The 16,671-nt window shown below is 35.7% G+C and overlaps 1 protein-coding gene across 1 annotated transcript in view; it reads left to right on the forward strand.

Moving 5' to 3' along the window:
* Window positions 1–16,671, forward strand: part of TLL1 (tolloid like 1) — a 125,960-nt gene that overhangs the window by 102,211 nt on the left and 7,078 nt on the right. The window contains exons 16-19 of the mRNA XM_054633207.2: window positions 1,573–1,753; window positions 8,274–8,399; window positions 9,754–9,881; window positions 14,521–14,734. Of these exons, the coding sequence (XP_054489182.1) occupies window positions 1,573–1,753; window positions 8,274–8,399; window positions 9,754–9,881; window positions 14,521–14,734 (649 nt within the window). The remainder of the gene's footprint in view (window positions 1–1,572; window positions 1,754–8,273; window positions 8,400–9,753; window positions 9,882–14,520; window positions 14,735–16,671) is intronic.

The following is a 16,671-nucleotide window of genomic DNA, read 5'->3' on the forward strand; positions in this document are numbered from 1 at the left end:
GAGAAGAAACATAGTATCTGGAAAATTCTAAGATATTGTCTGAGTGCAGACATGAAATCTCTGAGTGCAGAGATAAAATTTATCAAGTACTCTATTCTTTTTATTTGTTATCAGAGGATTTGTTTGTAAATTTATTTTATTTGTTGTAGGTTCTCCATTTATGACCAATTTTAGTATGTGTTTTACACTATTATCATTTTAATATTTTACATTTACATTTTGCAGTTTAACTTGTAATTTTTTTTCAGGGCAATGTAGTATAGAGGAAGTTAGATCTATTTGAAATTACATTTGATTTCTGATCTAAAGCTAGGCAACCATAAAAACTCAATACTATTATATTCCTGGAATTGGTGGGATTTATCATCGTAGTGAGCTATATTTGAAAATCACATGCACTATCAGAAATATGTCTTCCAATTAGCATAGATTAACATGTGGCAGTAACTCAAGTTTTAAGAATCTTAGTGTTCTTTATACTGTACAGAAAGAGTTTCAACTGAATTAGTCACTTTTCAACTCTGCTACATGTGAAAATTCTTCCGGTAACAATTAAAGTTTAATTTACATCTTCAGTGTATTAAAACCAATTGGAAATTATGACAATTTTTCATAGAGAGAACAACAAAGGCCAAAACATCCTTTTCTATTGTTCTCTTCCAGCTCCCCTGATACTTTTTTTGACTAGAAATTGCAATTTTTCAAATACAACTTGGATTTAATGGACCAATATAAGCTCTGTATGAATCCTCCTGGACAATATTCTCTCTTAAGCTATTAATTGCAGACAACTGGTACATTTTTGATTAAATGATTGATAGTTGAGCCTAAGAAGCTTAGAAGTTTTTGGCTGGATGGCTTTAAGTTGACCAAGGGATTATGTATTGAAAGTATTATCATTAGAACTAGACCTTGCATAAGGCTTTTTTTTTATGACATTATATTACTTTATTTTTAACCTTTTAATAAAAATGGCATGCATCATGTTCCAAATTATAGCTATGCTACTGTTGGTGAAAGTTGCATGGTTTTAATAGTGGAAAGTTATATATTTGGAAATAAATTAATATATCTTAAATATGTGATGATGAAAACTTACCTTGTAAGTTTCTAGGTGAAAATTAATATTTAAAACATCTTCAAGATGCAAGTAGTAGAAGGTTTGTAGGTATGGGGTATGTGGTTTATAGCACACAGATAGGTGTAATTTTTAGCATCAACATTTCTAGATTTTAGTTTGCTGTCAATGGAATATTTGCTTTTTAAATGAAGTGGAATTACTTTAAGTATCTTGAAGTTTAGATATTAAACATAGGTCAACATCTATAAAAATAAAATTTGGAACATAATTCATAGTATAGCTATGTGTTAGTGACCCTAAAACATTCTTACCTATAATTAGCAAATGTAACAATTTACAAATGCTTTCAGAATCAGGAGAAAGTGAATAAGGATATTGGTGATTTGTTATTCAGCAGTAATATACATACCCATCAGAATTCTGGCATTTGTAAACAGCTTGGTGCTTTTATTTTGATTAGCCAATTATTTTTTCTTTCATTCTTTTCTCAGGTTTGCAAGTATGATTATGTGGAGGTTCGCAGTGGCCTTTCTTCTGATTCCAAGCTGCACGGTAAATTCTGTGGTACAGAAGTGCCTGAAGTTATCACCTCTCAGTACAACAACATGCGCATCGAGTTTCGCTCTGACAACACTGTCTCAAAAAAAGGTTTCAAGGCACACTTCTTCTCAGGTATGGAACAGTACCCTTGAATACCTGTCAGCGCCTCTGGGCGTCCACTGACTAGGTGGAGTGACCACAATTTTGGTATGAAAATGAGTGGCTTCTTTGCTTATGATTTTCCTGGTAGCTTTGAATTAGTTTTATTTGCATAAACATACACCACTCTCCTGTCTTAAAATATCATTCTGAACTGTAGAATGTCTGTAGAAAATATATTGAACATATCTATATGTACTTAAGTAACAGCAGAAGCAAGAAAACTTTGTGAGATACAGAGGACAAAAGAAAATTTACTGTATTTCTATGTTTTTATTAGATTTCTTTTATCCCAAGTTTTGTTGCTGGTTTTTTCAAATCCCAGTTGTAAAGTGATACGAATTGCACACTGTGTACTCTTGTATTTTTTCTACTCATGTCTCTTAATGTATTCCATTTGTTGGGAAATTACCACTTTGTGGTACAACATTTGTTTAACATTATGGCTACATCTGTGCCAAACTTTGCACTTCTTAATGTTTTGCAGAAGAACAGGGTTTAAGATCTTGATCTTGCAAAAAAACCCCATGTCTTTTTATTTATGAGTGTAATTTTACTGAGGGAGATCAGAGCGGTGGAAGTTTATATCGTATGAGGACTTAGACTGTTGAATAAAGTTACACATGAGTGAAGCTTAAGATGTGAGGAAATATTTGCTCAACAGTGGCCTCTGCAATTACCCATTGAGTGTGCAATATAGAAATCTGGCTCTGGCAGGAGACCACTCAGTGTTTGTAGCAAAAGTTTGCTTTTTGTTTTTCCTGCGTGTTTACACACACACATAGGGATAGGTAACTTACCTTGTGTGAAACAACAAAAAACACCAGTTCCATCTGCCCACCTCCCTAAACCAGATGTCAAACAGAAGAATTTGGGAGTTGAATCGTACCCCAGATTTTTTGATAGCAGTGAAAATTCTGAAACCTGGAGAATCCTGATTATACTTAGCATGTAGTAAAATATACTACCATTATTAGCATTTGCTTGCTAAAAATATTTTATGAAAAATTAAATGAAATGGTCTTTCATTGATGACTGCTAATAACTAATAATTATCACTAATAAGAATCTGTAGAATGTGTAAGGAATGTGGTTTGGAAAATGAAAAAAATATCTACCAAGGCAAACAGTTTAGACTTTCAGTATTTTCTTATTATGACTATTTTGATGCTTTTATTAAGCAACTATGAAAAATGGAAAGAGGTGTTTTGTCTCATACAAAGACATAACAAACATTTGATCTCTTTTAAGTATATCTCTTTCCTAGTAACCACATTTCTCTGGTCATAATGTTCCAAAGATCCATCTTTACTTATAGTAACACTTCCTACTTTTAAATTTATGATTTGCATTAGCAAGAAGCATTCAAGGTTTACTCATTATTTGTAGTAAATACATATGTGCACACAACAGAGCTTCCTCCTAGAAGCACACAACTAGTCATTTTCTGTTGGTCTAGTTGTGCCAGCAGGAATTGTCACATTGTCTTTTTACAGGAATATATATTGACATGTTCAAGTTCTAAACTCTGCAAATGAAGTTTGTTGAATCTTTTGAAGATCTTACAGATATTTCAGATAAGACTAGCAATGATAGTGCAGTAATTTATATAAGCTCCATGGTTCAGAAGTTGTGTTTCCTTGACAACCTGGTCATTTATACATCTGTAGTTAGTTAAATTTTGGTTTTCATTAAAGTAATAGTTTATCTTCACATATGAATTTATTTCTTTTGCTCAAGTGATTTTCTTTAAATGAGTAGGTTCCACCAATGCTGTATCTTGGGGAATGACTAGACTGAAGGTCATGGATTACAAAGCATCAGGTTGTAATTCTTCAGAACTAATTTTCCCTTATATATTTCAGTTCTGAAAGAAATGTTCTTATCTTTCCCTCACGAGGTAATTTCAAAAAGAAATTTTTAAGTGATGTCATTGATCACAGAATAAGTTCTTTAGTCAGGGATAAGTTTGAACTAATGTATTTTTCAATAAATAGAAATGTGTTATGTGTCCTAGATATTGTATATATCTAATCCCATTAAAAAAAAAGATAGTTTGATATAAAAAGCCTTTGAATCTGTAAGTATGTAAAGTTTCTGAGTGCTTCATAACACATTCCTGCCAGCATTTCATATGATTTCAAATATCTGAATATAATATGAGTATTTTATTTTTATTCTTTCTGAACTATCTTCCATTTATTCTAATTTCTAGCAAGTTCCATTCTTCTATGTCATCTGACTTTCATTGTTTGACTATGTTTTCTGATTAAAACAGAAATTTTGTAATGCTTGAGAAAAATCAAACTTCTGAACTTAAAGTATGTAAAAAGAAGATGCCATCTCCAAATAATTAATCAGACATCTTAGGACTGTCAGAAAACACTGTTACTTTCTTGTCCCTGAATTCCTTAATATGGGCATGATATGCTGTTCATCTGCCAATAAAGAACAGACTTGAGACTTCGAGTATTTTGACTTTTGGGAGTTGATGACAGAATTTTTCAGCTGATGAAGTGCTGGTTTTTTGCCTGTTTATATGTATATTAAACTTCAGACTACTATAATTTTAGAATGATATCTGTGTAGAAATACTTTGACACTTGATTGCAGACATTTACCATTTTTATTAATTGAATCACAATAGATGTGGAAGCACTTAGTTATAAAGACATAAATAATGACAAAAAATGTAATGAGTAAAACACTGCATCTTGCACTCTTTTCACCAGTAAAGGCCATATGCAATGCTTAGCAATATAGAAAGGTGGATAAGTTAAATTAATGTGAAGATTAGGAACTGAAAAGTGTTCCTCAAGCACAGCCAAAGAACTACTCTTTTCTTCCGCAACTCTTTTGGTGGTGAATTCTGCACCACAGCTAGAGATGAGGAAGCATGGCCCAGCTCCAGCTCAGACGACAGAAAGCAGTTTTTGGGTGGTTGAAACCTGCTGTGATAAACTGTGAAAGCAAACAGTGACATAGGGCAACAGATGACCTGCATTAGGAAGGTATTTATGTTGATACAAGACAACATGTAATTATATTTTTGGCTGTAAAATAGTGTTAACAGCCAGACAGGTGCTACTGGAAAGTGAGAATTTTTTTTTTTCAGCATTCTGTAACATTTACATTTGATGGGACAGTTCTGAAGAAAGCTCAGTTAGGAGTCTCTGCAGGGATCTAGCTGAACTACGGAGAATCTATTGTATATTTATAATCACGTTTCTCAGATAAAGAGAGGAAACTGGGGGTCACTATATATTATTTAAAAAAGAAAATCTTAATAAAGCTTCTTGGAATTGGATATTAGGCTTCTTAATGAAAAACTTCCAATAATTAGTTTTTTATTCTTCTCCCTCTGTCTTTCTTCTGTCCTCCTCTGTCTCCCGCTTTTTTTATAATACCAATACCTCAGAGTAAGTCCCTGCAGGACTCAGCACACCCTACAGGGCCTGTAAGACTAGAGAAGTGTTAAATAATTTCAAAAAGATAACAATAATATATATATATATATATTTAAATACCCTTTTTTTCTGTGATCTTTCTGAAAAGATGACCTGAGGATTAGTCATAGTTTGTCATTAAACTGCTTCCATTTATCATAGGTTTCAGACTTACTGTAGTGTTTTAAATAAACATGAGTGATTCTCTGCATAGCATTCAAAATATACATGGGTTTTGATATAATGTAAAAATGAGGTTTGTTGGGACATCTCTTCTGGTGGTATTCATTGAGCAGTTAAAAAGAGAAAGCTAGAATGTTTCTAGCCTTGAACAAAAACTCATCTCTGGTGCCATCCTGGTACGTTTTTTTCCACAGACAAGGAAGCTGCCTGCAAAGAGAAAATTTTTGTTTTTGAATCTTGCAAGGACTTGATACAGGTCCCTTCAGGCCGAGTACCTATTATTCACAGACTGGTGGCCTCTGAGGGTCTCAGAGGTACGACCATTTGTCCTCAGAATGATTCAATGTATTATTTTCTTGAGAATGGATCTTTCCTTCTTCTGGGTACTGAAATGAGAAAAGAAAGAAAGTATCCATTTAAAATTGGGGGTACTCATTTCCATCTGTCAGCATAACAAATGGTTTTGTTTTTACATGGCAAAACATTTGTTCTTGTAACTAATACAGACTAATTGTTGGGGGTTTTTTCACAAATTTTTAAACTGGGCAATCAATTTGACAGAAAGTCTGTTCTCAATTATGAAGTGTGAGGAAGGCTTGTTCAACAGTTGCATCCTTGATTAACTATGTACAAGTAATTATTGTAGCTCAAATGTGTTCCAAAACTTCTCCTTTGTACCTTCTGTCCATTATTTTATTTCTGAGGACATCCAACGTGGGACTATTTGCTTATGCGCTTGTCTCTTAAGAGATTATTTTGCAGAATATAAGCATATCTAAAGTTAAAATACTTTTCAGTGTTTTTATAGAGTTTGGTGGATGATGAAAATGGTCAGGGCTTTTATTTATTTAGAATTTGTGTGCCTACTCTGTACTTGAAAACCTAACTTGAATGCATTTTGAGCTTGCCTTCCTTTCCTTTTGTTATTCTGGTGGAAAATTACAAACTAATACTTAGGAGGGAAATATTGAAGAATTTTGTTCATAATAGTTCTAATTTCTCAGTTGATTGCTACTGTTCTTCACTTGCAATGTGGAATTAATTTGTGATAATGCTTGCTTTTGCAAAATTATGACTTTGGTTCGACATTGCATAGATTTGCTACCTCAGTTAGGGACTTGCTTTGCAAGGTGCATAAACAGTGCATTGTGGAGCTTCTGTGCTTCCTTTCATCATCAAAATGACAAGTAATATCTCTTTGAATGTATGGTTCCAAGAGGTATCTATGTTTTCAACTCTTTCTTAACCTTCAGATCTGTTCACATTTGCAGAAAGCTTCCGAAAACTTAAGGTGCAAACAGATTTGAGAGTTACAGTACAAAATGCAGTGAATGCTTGGGTTTGACATGCAGAATTTACCTATAAATGCACATTATCATCTTCTATTATAAGTAGAAGCTGATTTTTATGGAAAGACCTGCAAGTCAACAGGTCAAGTGCTGAAAAACATTTCGGCAGAGGAAGATGATGTGTATGCAATTACAATGCAAACTTCCTTTGTTGTGTTACTGAATATGAGCATCAGTAAGGGCACGGAAAAAAATGCATGAGTAAGACAGTGAAAAGAGATTTAAATCATCCATGGTGGCTTCTAATCTATAGAAATTCTTGCCATACCTGGTAAAGTGTGAAATATCACATTGCCTTGTTTGGGGATAATGTTAACTGTTGCTTTCCAAGGTAAATAAGACTGAAGGGGGTAAATGGTCTGCATTCCACAACAACCAGACCTCTGGGATGACCAAAATTCCTTTGCTCTTTTTCCTCCTCTTTTTTACATGTTGAAATGGCACATTTAGTAAAATACAGGGGAGGTTTAACATGTGTGTCTTTATATACATACATATATATATATTTATATCCATATATTTTTATATCTAAGAATGTATACATATTTGTGTGTACATTTATAGTTATATAGATGTGCACACATATATGCATGTATGTGTATATACATGTCAGGAGAAGTCTGCCTCTTTTAAAGGGACCAGCCTCACCTAAAGCAAGAACAGCTGAATGACATAGAAGCATGGCAGCAGAGGCCTCTTGCTACTATGACAGCCTGTTAATCTAGTTTGGCTTTTTTCCATGCAATGAATTTGTAGCTGTTTAATGCAGGTCATATTTCCTTCACTACTCTCTGCTTTATTTCTAACACACTAAAAGCTCTTTTGAAGGATTATATGTTAATAAACAGAACTGTGTGCTACATTGTAGCTCTTGAACTAACTAATGCCAAATTCTTTTTTTTTTCTTTCAATGAAATGTTTGTCTTTTTGTGATGGTCTATAATGTCCAGATTCATTAAAAGTAAAGCACACTGTCACTCTGCTGGGGAAAAAAGGCCAACTTATTAGAACAGCTTATGTGAAATCTTTCTCTTCTTACATGTTTAATGTGTAGAAGTTAAAGTCTTTTTTTGATCTATGTGTTCCTTTCAAGATATCACCATTATGGAATTTGCACAAAGCTGGAATAATATGTGTTGTCCGTAAACTACACTACCATTGTTTACTAAGATAAAACTGGATATTTATGAAACTTTTACCAGCTAGACCACTTGAAAGAGTAAAAGCTGGTCAATCTCTTACCTCCTTTGTTCTAGCTTGTTTGTTTTACTAGTCTTCTTCTCCCTTAGGAACTAGTGCTCAATTTCTAGAAAGATGAGACAGACTCTGTGCCACAGAGCAAGGCTGCAGGCTGAGCAAAGAGTGACCTAAAACTAAGGCACCACAAAAGTGCCTCACTGGGAAGAGTGACTGTGCTGTAGCTTATCCTGCTCTGGCCTCAGGCTCCGTGCTCCTCTTGGTAGCAAGGTCTGCTGGGAGCTGTGTGCTCACCTGAGCTTGTTGTGTGTTTTGTAGACAAGGATGAGTGTTCCAAGGACAACGGGGGCTGCCAGCACGAGTGCATCAACACAGTGGGAAGCTACGTCTGCCAGTGCCGGAATGGATTCGTGCTACACGAAAATAAACATGACTGCAAGGAAGGTGAGCAGGAAGGCAGTGGAGTGGTTGGTTACACAGCTGTCTCACAGAAAGCTTTCTGTAGCTCTCCTTTCAAACAAAAGAAAGGAAAAGAAGTTCTCGGTAATGGGGTTTTAGACATTTGGGCTTAAACGCAACAACACCCCTCCCCTTTCCCATCCCCTCCATCCCCAGCATTTGTGTGGGCTGAGTTTGAGGTCCACAGGAATGAAGTTTGGAAAACTTGGGATCATTGGCACAGAGTGCTACTTTCAATAGTTCTGTGAAGTGTAGAATATTTAAAGCTCTGATAAAGTATTTATCTAAGGCTGTCTTAAGCACAGGGGTAGAGTTTCTGGAGAGAAGCCTGGTAAAGTTGTGATTAGCTGCTATCAGTAGCAGTTAGTTTCCTCACAGCCAGGTTGAAACCATACCTACTCTTTCTGGGTTTGTTTTAGGCGACATGTTCAGACAATCTAAGTTCCAGCAAAGCCCTGAGCGTCTTTCTTCCTTTGTCTCTCTCGAGGTGGCTACCTTCAAGAAAACAATAGGCTTTGGGACTTAAGTAGAATTTAAATTCTCTGCAAATGAACCTCAAGTGTCCAATATTGTGAGAGCTGCTGTAATGTCTCAATGTTTTCTAGCATGGATTTAATCTGAGAGTAAAGACATGCCCTTTGTGAATTATTTGCATTTTCACTGGTTTTGGTTGCCCACTCTAAAAGGTCTTTTTTTTTTTCTTTCAAAGAATTCTCTGATATTTAGAAAGCAAATTGAGATTGCTAAAAGTAAATACAAAAATGCCTTCTTTTAGTTCTGGGTGCTAGTGATTTAGTTGCAAATTCAGTGACTAGGCTGCTCTTAGTACATACTTACAGTTTAGTCTTAGCTGTTCTCACACTGTGTATATGTTTACCTAGAAGCTGTGATTTACAAATCAAATTGATTGCTCTGAAGCTGCAGTGAAAATTACCAAGAAGAGAAAAAAATAAATTGTTTGAGAAATTTCTTTTGAAGTTGGAGTAGTGAGATTTTCATATGGATTTACACACTTACTTGTATGTAGGGGTGGGGGGAATGGGAAAGTCCTTTATATTTATCTTATGTTTATTCCTGTATAAGACTTTCTCTGAAAAAAAGCCATCCATTGTAAACAGCAGTGTATGTTTCACAACAATCCATAAAGAAACATGCTGGGTTAATGCTCTAAAGCACATGCCTGAGGGGAATAACATGACTATGCACTCTGAAAAGCATGCTTACCTATCTTCTTAAAAATCCTTTCCACTTGGTGGCTGCCCTGACAAAAAATAGTACTTTGTTGACTACTTCTGAATGCTGACCCCCAGATTAACTGCTGCTATCCCTATTGGCACAGCTGAGTGTGAGCAGAAGATCCACAGTCCCAATGGCATCATCACGAGTCCCAACTGGCCTGACAAGTATCCCAGCAGGAAGGAGTGCACGTGGGAAATCAGTGCCACCCCTGGGCAGAGGGTCAAACTGGTGAGTCTCTGCTTTCCCTTCCTTTTCAGCTTTTCTTCCATCAAGTCAGCTTCTCAAATGACTGCTCAATGATATGAAACTGTTACTAAACCTTACTGTCAGTTTGCATCCCAGAGGTAAACTATTTTAAAAACTTGTTGAATCCTGTCCATTTCTGACCAACAGGGACTACTCAATATCATAGAGTTGTGATTTAAGTTTATAGTGATTGGAAATACTCTCTACAGCAAAGGCAGGAGGAACACTTTCCTCCTGTCAGACTTTACTATATCATTGTTACAACTCATAAAACTTGTGCAAAGTTTTGGCAAATATGGCAGAAGCCATTTACACAAATTCCAATATATAGAAAAAGCAAAATTTTGAGTTATGAGCAGTCCTCTACACACACCTTTTCCTGTTCTGTTTTTTTTGAGAAGGAAAAAAGATACAAAAACTCTGAGAATCTGGATTTCTCATTTTAAAGTGGTTTCAAATTTTAACTTAAGTAGAAGAGCAGCCTGGAGTCGATTTGTGAATTCGGTGTCCAGCTGGCTGGGGACAGTGCTGGTGTCCAAAGACAGGCCTAGCAGAGCTTAGATGGCTTTGCAAGTTTACTGAGGTTATGTGGCCTCCTGCAGCTTACTTGCAGGACAGCCACAACAAAAGCTGGCCTTACATATATTTCAACTACTTAAATTGATTTTTCAACTGTTTTGGAGCAAATAAAGTTAAGGAGAGAGATATCTCTGTTTCAGAGGTACAAGCAATAGGCAGTAATTGTGCAGGGATGAAGGGTATATTCCAATCTCATAACCGCCAACCTTAGCAAACCCTAACCCCTTGTCCTGGTTTTGGCTGGGGTAGAATTAATTTTATTCACAGTGGCTGGTATGGGCCTGTGGTTTGGATTTGAGCTGAACAATGTTGATAATACAGAGATGTTTTTGCTATTGCTAAGCAGGGCTTACACAGAACCAAGGCTTTTTTCTGCTGGCAAGGAAGCTGGGATTGCAGAGAAAGCTGGGGGGAAGACAGCCAGGAGAGGTGGCCCAAACGGACCACAGGGATATTCCAGACTATAGACATCATGCTCAGGATATCAAACTGGGGGAAGAAGGAGGAAGGGGATGGTATTTGGAGTGGTGGGGGGGCAGATGTGATGGCTGAACACCTGCCTGCCCATGGGAAGCAGTGAATTCATTCCTTGTTTTGCTTTACTTGTGTGAGCTGCTTTTGCTTTCCCTATTAAAATGTCTTCGTCTCAGCCCACAAGTTTTCTATCTTTCACACTTCCAATTCTCTCTCCAGTCCTACTGGTGGGGCAGTGAGCAAGCAGCTGTGTGGGACTTGGCTGCTGCCTGGGGTTAAACCACTCCTGTTACTGCTGCTGATGTGGGATTGTGTATTGATCCCTGTTTGCCAAAAGTAAAACAGTTGAACTGTACTGGAGGACATGGTGGTGGTGGAGAATGAGTGGTGTGCATGCTCTGTCGATTCCAAGGGTTAAAAAATAGGTTTCTAATTCAGGCAGCCTTCTTACTGCTGCTTCTGAGCAAGTGTTCTTCATACTGGCTGAATAAATTAAAGCCAGCCAGGTATAGGCATGTTACTGTAAAAGCTTTTCCAATACTTATACCCACAGCAGGCAAAATTCCAACATTCAGATATCTTCAGCCAAATATTCCATGGTCTACTTTAGAAAGAAAAGGTATTTTAAATTGGCTTTTGCCAATGGAACTGAAAAAATATACAGAATTTTACTAGATAGAATTTTCAACAATTACTCCATGATTTAGAGTCTGAGATCTGCTCTTCTGTGCAATCCAGTAGGGTCAGTTACTAAATTCTGCATGTACAATATCTTTAAGTTGTGCAGTACAGCGAGGTCCCATATCAATAATATTAATACCATAATTCCACATTGGGTGATTATTTTCTCTTTCACACTGTGTTTAAGTTTACTTTTCATAGTTTTCTTGTTCAGATTGAAGAAGTGGATTGGTTACTTGATGGTAACAAACCACAAGAATTGTGAGGCTGTGCTTTCTTTTTCAAGATGGGTGTGGGTATAGAAACTAATCTTTTGTTGTGATTGCCCTCACTCTGCTAACCATTGAAAAGTGTCTTGCTCTACAGGCTAAATTCAAGTATTTGGTGCAATTAAAAAGCCTATGAAAAAAAAGGGTATGCACTTCAGAACTTTTAAATGAAGCATGTAGATAAAGATGGCTTTGAAAATGTACATAGCAGAGAGACTGATTTCCGTGAGCTAATCAGCCGGATGTTTATAAGAGACAGACTTAAGTGTCCCCTCCAGGCAGCTGTCCATAAGTGCCACCAACGTATCTACTTGGTTGAGTGCTGTAGATAGAAAGGGCTGGATGGCCAGAAGCTATATGGAACATTTCTGAGTGTCATTCCCACTAAGGAGACATATCACATGGAGTTAAAATAGTCATGGTGGGGTAGGAATTCAAAAGTATTTGTCCCAGGAAGAGAGGGTGTGATTTAATTATACTACCAACTTTATTAGATCATTTGTGAACTCTGTTGGCAGCAACTCTTCAGTTATGGTTAAGGGAAGTTTATGTCAGTTCTCCTCTTTCAAACCTGCAAGCAACTGGCTGACCTTTAAAAAACTGAGACTGTCTTTGGGTATTTTAAAATATCAGACATTTTTTGATTTTAAAGGACTATGCGCATTAAGATCAGATTTTCCTTTAAAAAGCAAGTTTTCTTTGCATTCCCTTTGGAATTGCTAAAATAGATTGCTATACCCATAACAGATTTAGGACTTTTTCTGGTCATGTTTGAGGGACCCAAAATAACATGTACTGTGCTTCTGCAGGAATCCCAGGGAGAAGTCAAATATTAAAAATAATAGGTGTGCCTTGTAGTTCATAAAGAGATATGCTTCCTGGAGAGGGTTGGCTTTGTTGGGTTTTTTTTCATGCTGGTGAGAAGTCAACAAAACAGATCTAATTTTCCTCTAAAAAAAATGAATTTCTGCAGGCTGCTCTTGGATCATGCCTATTGCTCCCATTGATTCCAAGTTGGCTTGACTCAACACTGTGTTTAAGTAACTCCCTTACTGAGACTTAGTCTCTCAGCTTTCTGGGGTTTTCTTAATCCATCAGATTTTATTTTGGTATGAATGACAACACATAGTTGGCATCATAAAAGTAGGATGGCTGACCACAATTTAAGAGCAGCAGGAGTGACAGCTGTATGGCTGTACATTGTCTCTGCAGTTTCAATCCCTTAATGTAAACCCCAAACTTTCACCATGAAATGAACGTGCATTCGCTGCATCACACAGTTCTTCACATAAAATAAGTGGTATTCTGAGTATTGAAGTTCTCTGGGGAAAAAAACTGTGTTAGCTCTTTAGGTCAGCTTTTAATATAAATTACCATTGCATTTCACACTCTCAGGGTTCCACAAGTGATTTGGTAGGTCAGATTTGTTTTGGTATACCAGACAGAATGCTTAATTGTGATATTTTCTTAGTATTTGATAGCTCAGTTTTATTCCTTTTAATTATTGTTTCTTAATCCTATTCTGTTTGGGTTATGGGGTTTTGTTTGGGGCCTTCTGAAGTTTTTTTTTCATAAACGGTCAGCTACATGACTGCTCATGAAAGCATGTGTACTTGGTGGTTTTATGCTGTTCTGTTGAACAAAATATATTTTGAATTCCACCTTAAATTGTTGCTTACTCTATACAAAATTCACAAAGATGTATATTGCCTTCACAGTGTTCACATGAGGAGAAATTACCAGATATTAAGCTTCAGGGTTGTTGAAATTTAGCCCTGGTCAAAAAGTCTTATCTGAAAAATCTTAGATGTCCCCTTGAAATAGCTTTGTTTATATCATTCTAGTCTTGGAAGATAGTCTTCCAGATCTGAAATGTGGGTATCAGTTGTATGTGTGTTAACAGTTTCTGTCAGGCATGGCATACACTTTTTGGAAATGCTGAAGTTTGTTCCAACAGACAATTAACACAATTTTGTTGTTTTTCACAATGCTTTTGCTAGTAAAAATGTGACCTTAGCATGAAGGGTGAAGCCTGAAACATCATTAAGAATAGGAAAACAAATTTCTAAATAATAGATTAGAAAATATAGCTTTCATGCATAAAACTTCATGTGGAAAAGTCATTCTCAGAGGCTTTAGTTGCAGTGTGATGTAGGTTTTAGAAAAGGGCAGGGGGGGAGCCATTATGCTTTGCAGATGTTTCTATCAATCCTCAACAATGCAAGGAATAGTAATTTCTGTCATTTTGCTGTTTTGAATGCTCTGTGAAATTTGGAATAATCCTAAAAACAGTGCAAATTTAGCAGAAAGGCAGTACTATTCTAGATTTAATATTCTCTTATAAGTAGTATTCTATTATAGGTAGTAGTTTTTATAAAGATGCTAATGCCTTTCTGTATGAAGGATGATGCATTCTTGAAGTTCAGTGTCTTAAATTTTATTCCAATAAAAGATCAATAAGATCAATATGTTATTCAACTCTACAGGCTTGTAGAAGCAGTAATGTTAAATCTGTCATTTTAACTGCATCCTTGTATTCTACAACATATTAACATGTGTATGTATGTACCATGTAAATACAGTCCCACAATGGGTAATTTTACTTTTCTTTCCCCTAGACATTCAATGAATTTGAAATAGAGCAACATCAAGAATGTGCTTATGACCACTTGGAAGTGTTTGATGGTGAAAGTGAAAAATCGCCAATCCTGGGACGCTTATGTGGCAATAAAATACCGGATCCTCTCATTGCTACTGGAAACAAAATGTTCCTCCGCTTTATTTCTGATGCTTCAGTTCAAAGGAAAGGCTTCCAAGCAACTCACTCTACAGGTCAGAGATCATGGTGTGCTTTTTACTAATAACTTACCCATTGTTCTTTAGTGGTTGATGTGCAGACTTTTTTTTTTTTGTAGGAGTGGGATGAGTTCACAGATGTAACAGCTGTATCTAATGAAGCCTTAAACCCAGTAGGAAAAGTCTGAGATTGCAGAAAGTATTCTCTAATATTTTAGATATTCCTTTCTCTCTGTCTCTCTTTCTCTCATAGGTGAGAAATTAAAAGGTGTTAAAATAGAGTCAAATAAGAAATGAGGTTCCTTAGGATTCTTGACTTGAGATCATAAAAGATTGAATATCTTTTCACTGTATTTGTAATGACAACACTTAACTGGGACATGTGATGCACCTCCATTACTTTCCTGTTCTAACTTAAACAAAAATCTGGGTTTCATGTAAACAGATATTTCTTTCCTGTAGTGCTTAAAACAAAAGACAAACTAAAGAATAAGGAAAAAACAACATTAAAGACTTTTTAGGACCTTTAGAACATAATATTCTTCATATTTACCATTCAGTTTTCTTGTTTGGCAGAAGTCACTGAAGTTGGAAACAGTGGTTTGTAATTGCATTTATAGAGTTTCTGGGACATTTTCAGTGTATAGATTTTTCCCCTGATGTTGCTTGGCTTACAGTGGCCTCTAGTGCTGAACCTCTGAACATCCAGTGCCTGCAGTAAAACAAGGGGATTAGGGGCTTTTTGACGTTTATTTTAATCTTCAATTATAATGTCTGTCTTTACTTTCCAGAGTTCATTCTTATTTATCCAGGCAATAAATAATTCAGAAAATATTTCATAAATATATCTTCTAGGAGATAAGTTTTAATGATAGGCAATAGTTATGAATAGAATTATAAAGGTAGTGAGTTCTATTACATTGTAATAAAATCTAATAGTATATAATAATACATATTATATAAAATATAATATTATTTTATATATATATAATTATATTAATAATATATTATCTATATAATATATAATAATATATAATAAAGTAATTGTAATATTACAAGGTTAGTGTAATATGATATTACCCAAAATATCCAGCAAGTTGATGTGTAATGCTCAGCTAAAAAATCCTCAAATATATCAGTGCTGGCCTTTTGTCTTTTTTTTCCTTCTGATTTGTTCTAAATAATTCAAAATCTTTAGTAATTTAATTTCCCTTTCTGAGAAAGACAGTAGACAACAGTATATGAAATCTTATGATCTGAGCCTTGAAAGTGAAAAGTTTAGCTACCTGTAACTCAGTTTTTTTTCTTGTGGAAAATCCTGTTTTACAAGCATACAATGTTTTGCTTTCCCTACTACAGTAACATTTTCCCTTAGATGAAAATTTCGATAGAAGTAATAATTACCCATTTTTAATTACCTTAGAGTATATAATTAAAGGTCAGAACTCTTGCTAGATCAGGTATAGTAAAATTGCTGTTTCATTTATTGTCCTCACTTTCAGTTTGCAGAACTGTAGCAATCAGTATGTGAACAAAGTTCAGATATACACTCCCTAAATTCTAAAGATTGCAAGTTTTATTATGACCTGCTAAATTTTATGTGCCTTAAATATAAAAACATTTATAGCATGGAAAAGCATGTGCTTTTCTGAGAAACTGAGAAAAATAAAATCTACCCAGATTTTAAGAATGCTATAAAAAACTACAGTTTACCTCCTTAAGAGAGGCCATTGATTTCTGTCAGCTGCTGTTGCACAGACTGCTCCCTGAGATGAGCCCTCATCTCTGGTATGTACCTGGAGATAGTGTTTGAATGAAGGACAGCTCAGTTCTCACACTCTCTTCCTCCAGCCTTGAGCCAAAATTCTGTGAGAATTTTACCCCTGTGCTGTGGGCACATGTGAATGAGCAGATCCCTAGTAAGTGTATGGGCCGAGGATTGTATTCCCTTAGTTCATCTTTTCTGGGAAAAA

This window comes from Agelaius phoeniceus, chromosome 4, assembly GCF_051311805.1.
Source record: "Agelaius phoeniceus isolate bAgePho1 chromosome 4, bAgePho1.hap1, whole genome shotgun sequence".
Lineage (NCBI taxonomy): Eukaryota > Metazoa > Chordata > Aves > Passeriformes > Icteridae > Agelaius > Agelaius phoeniceus.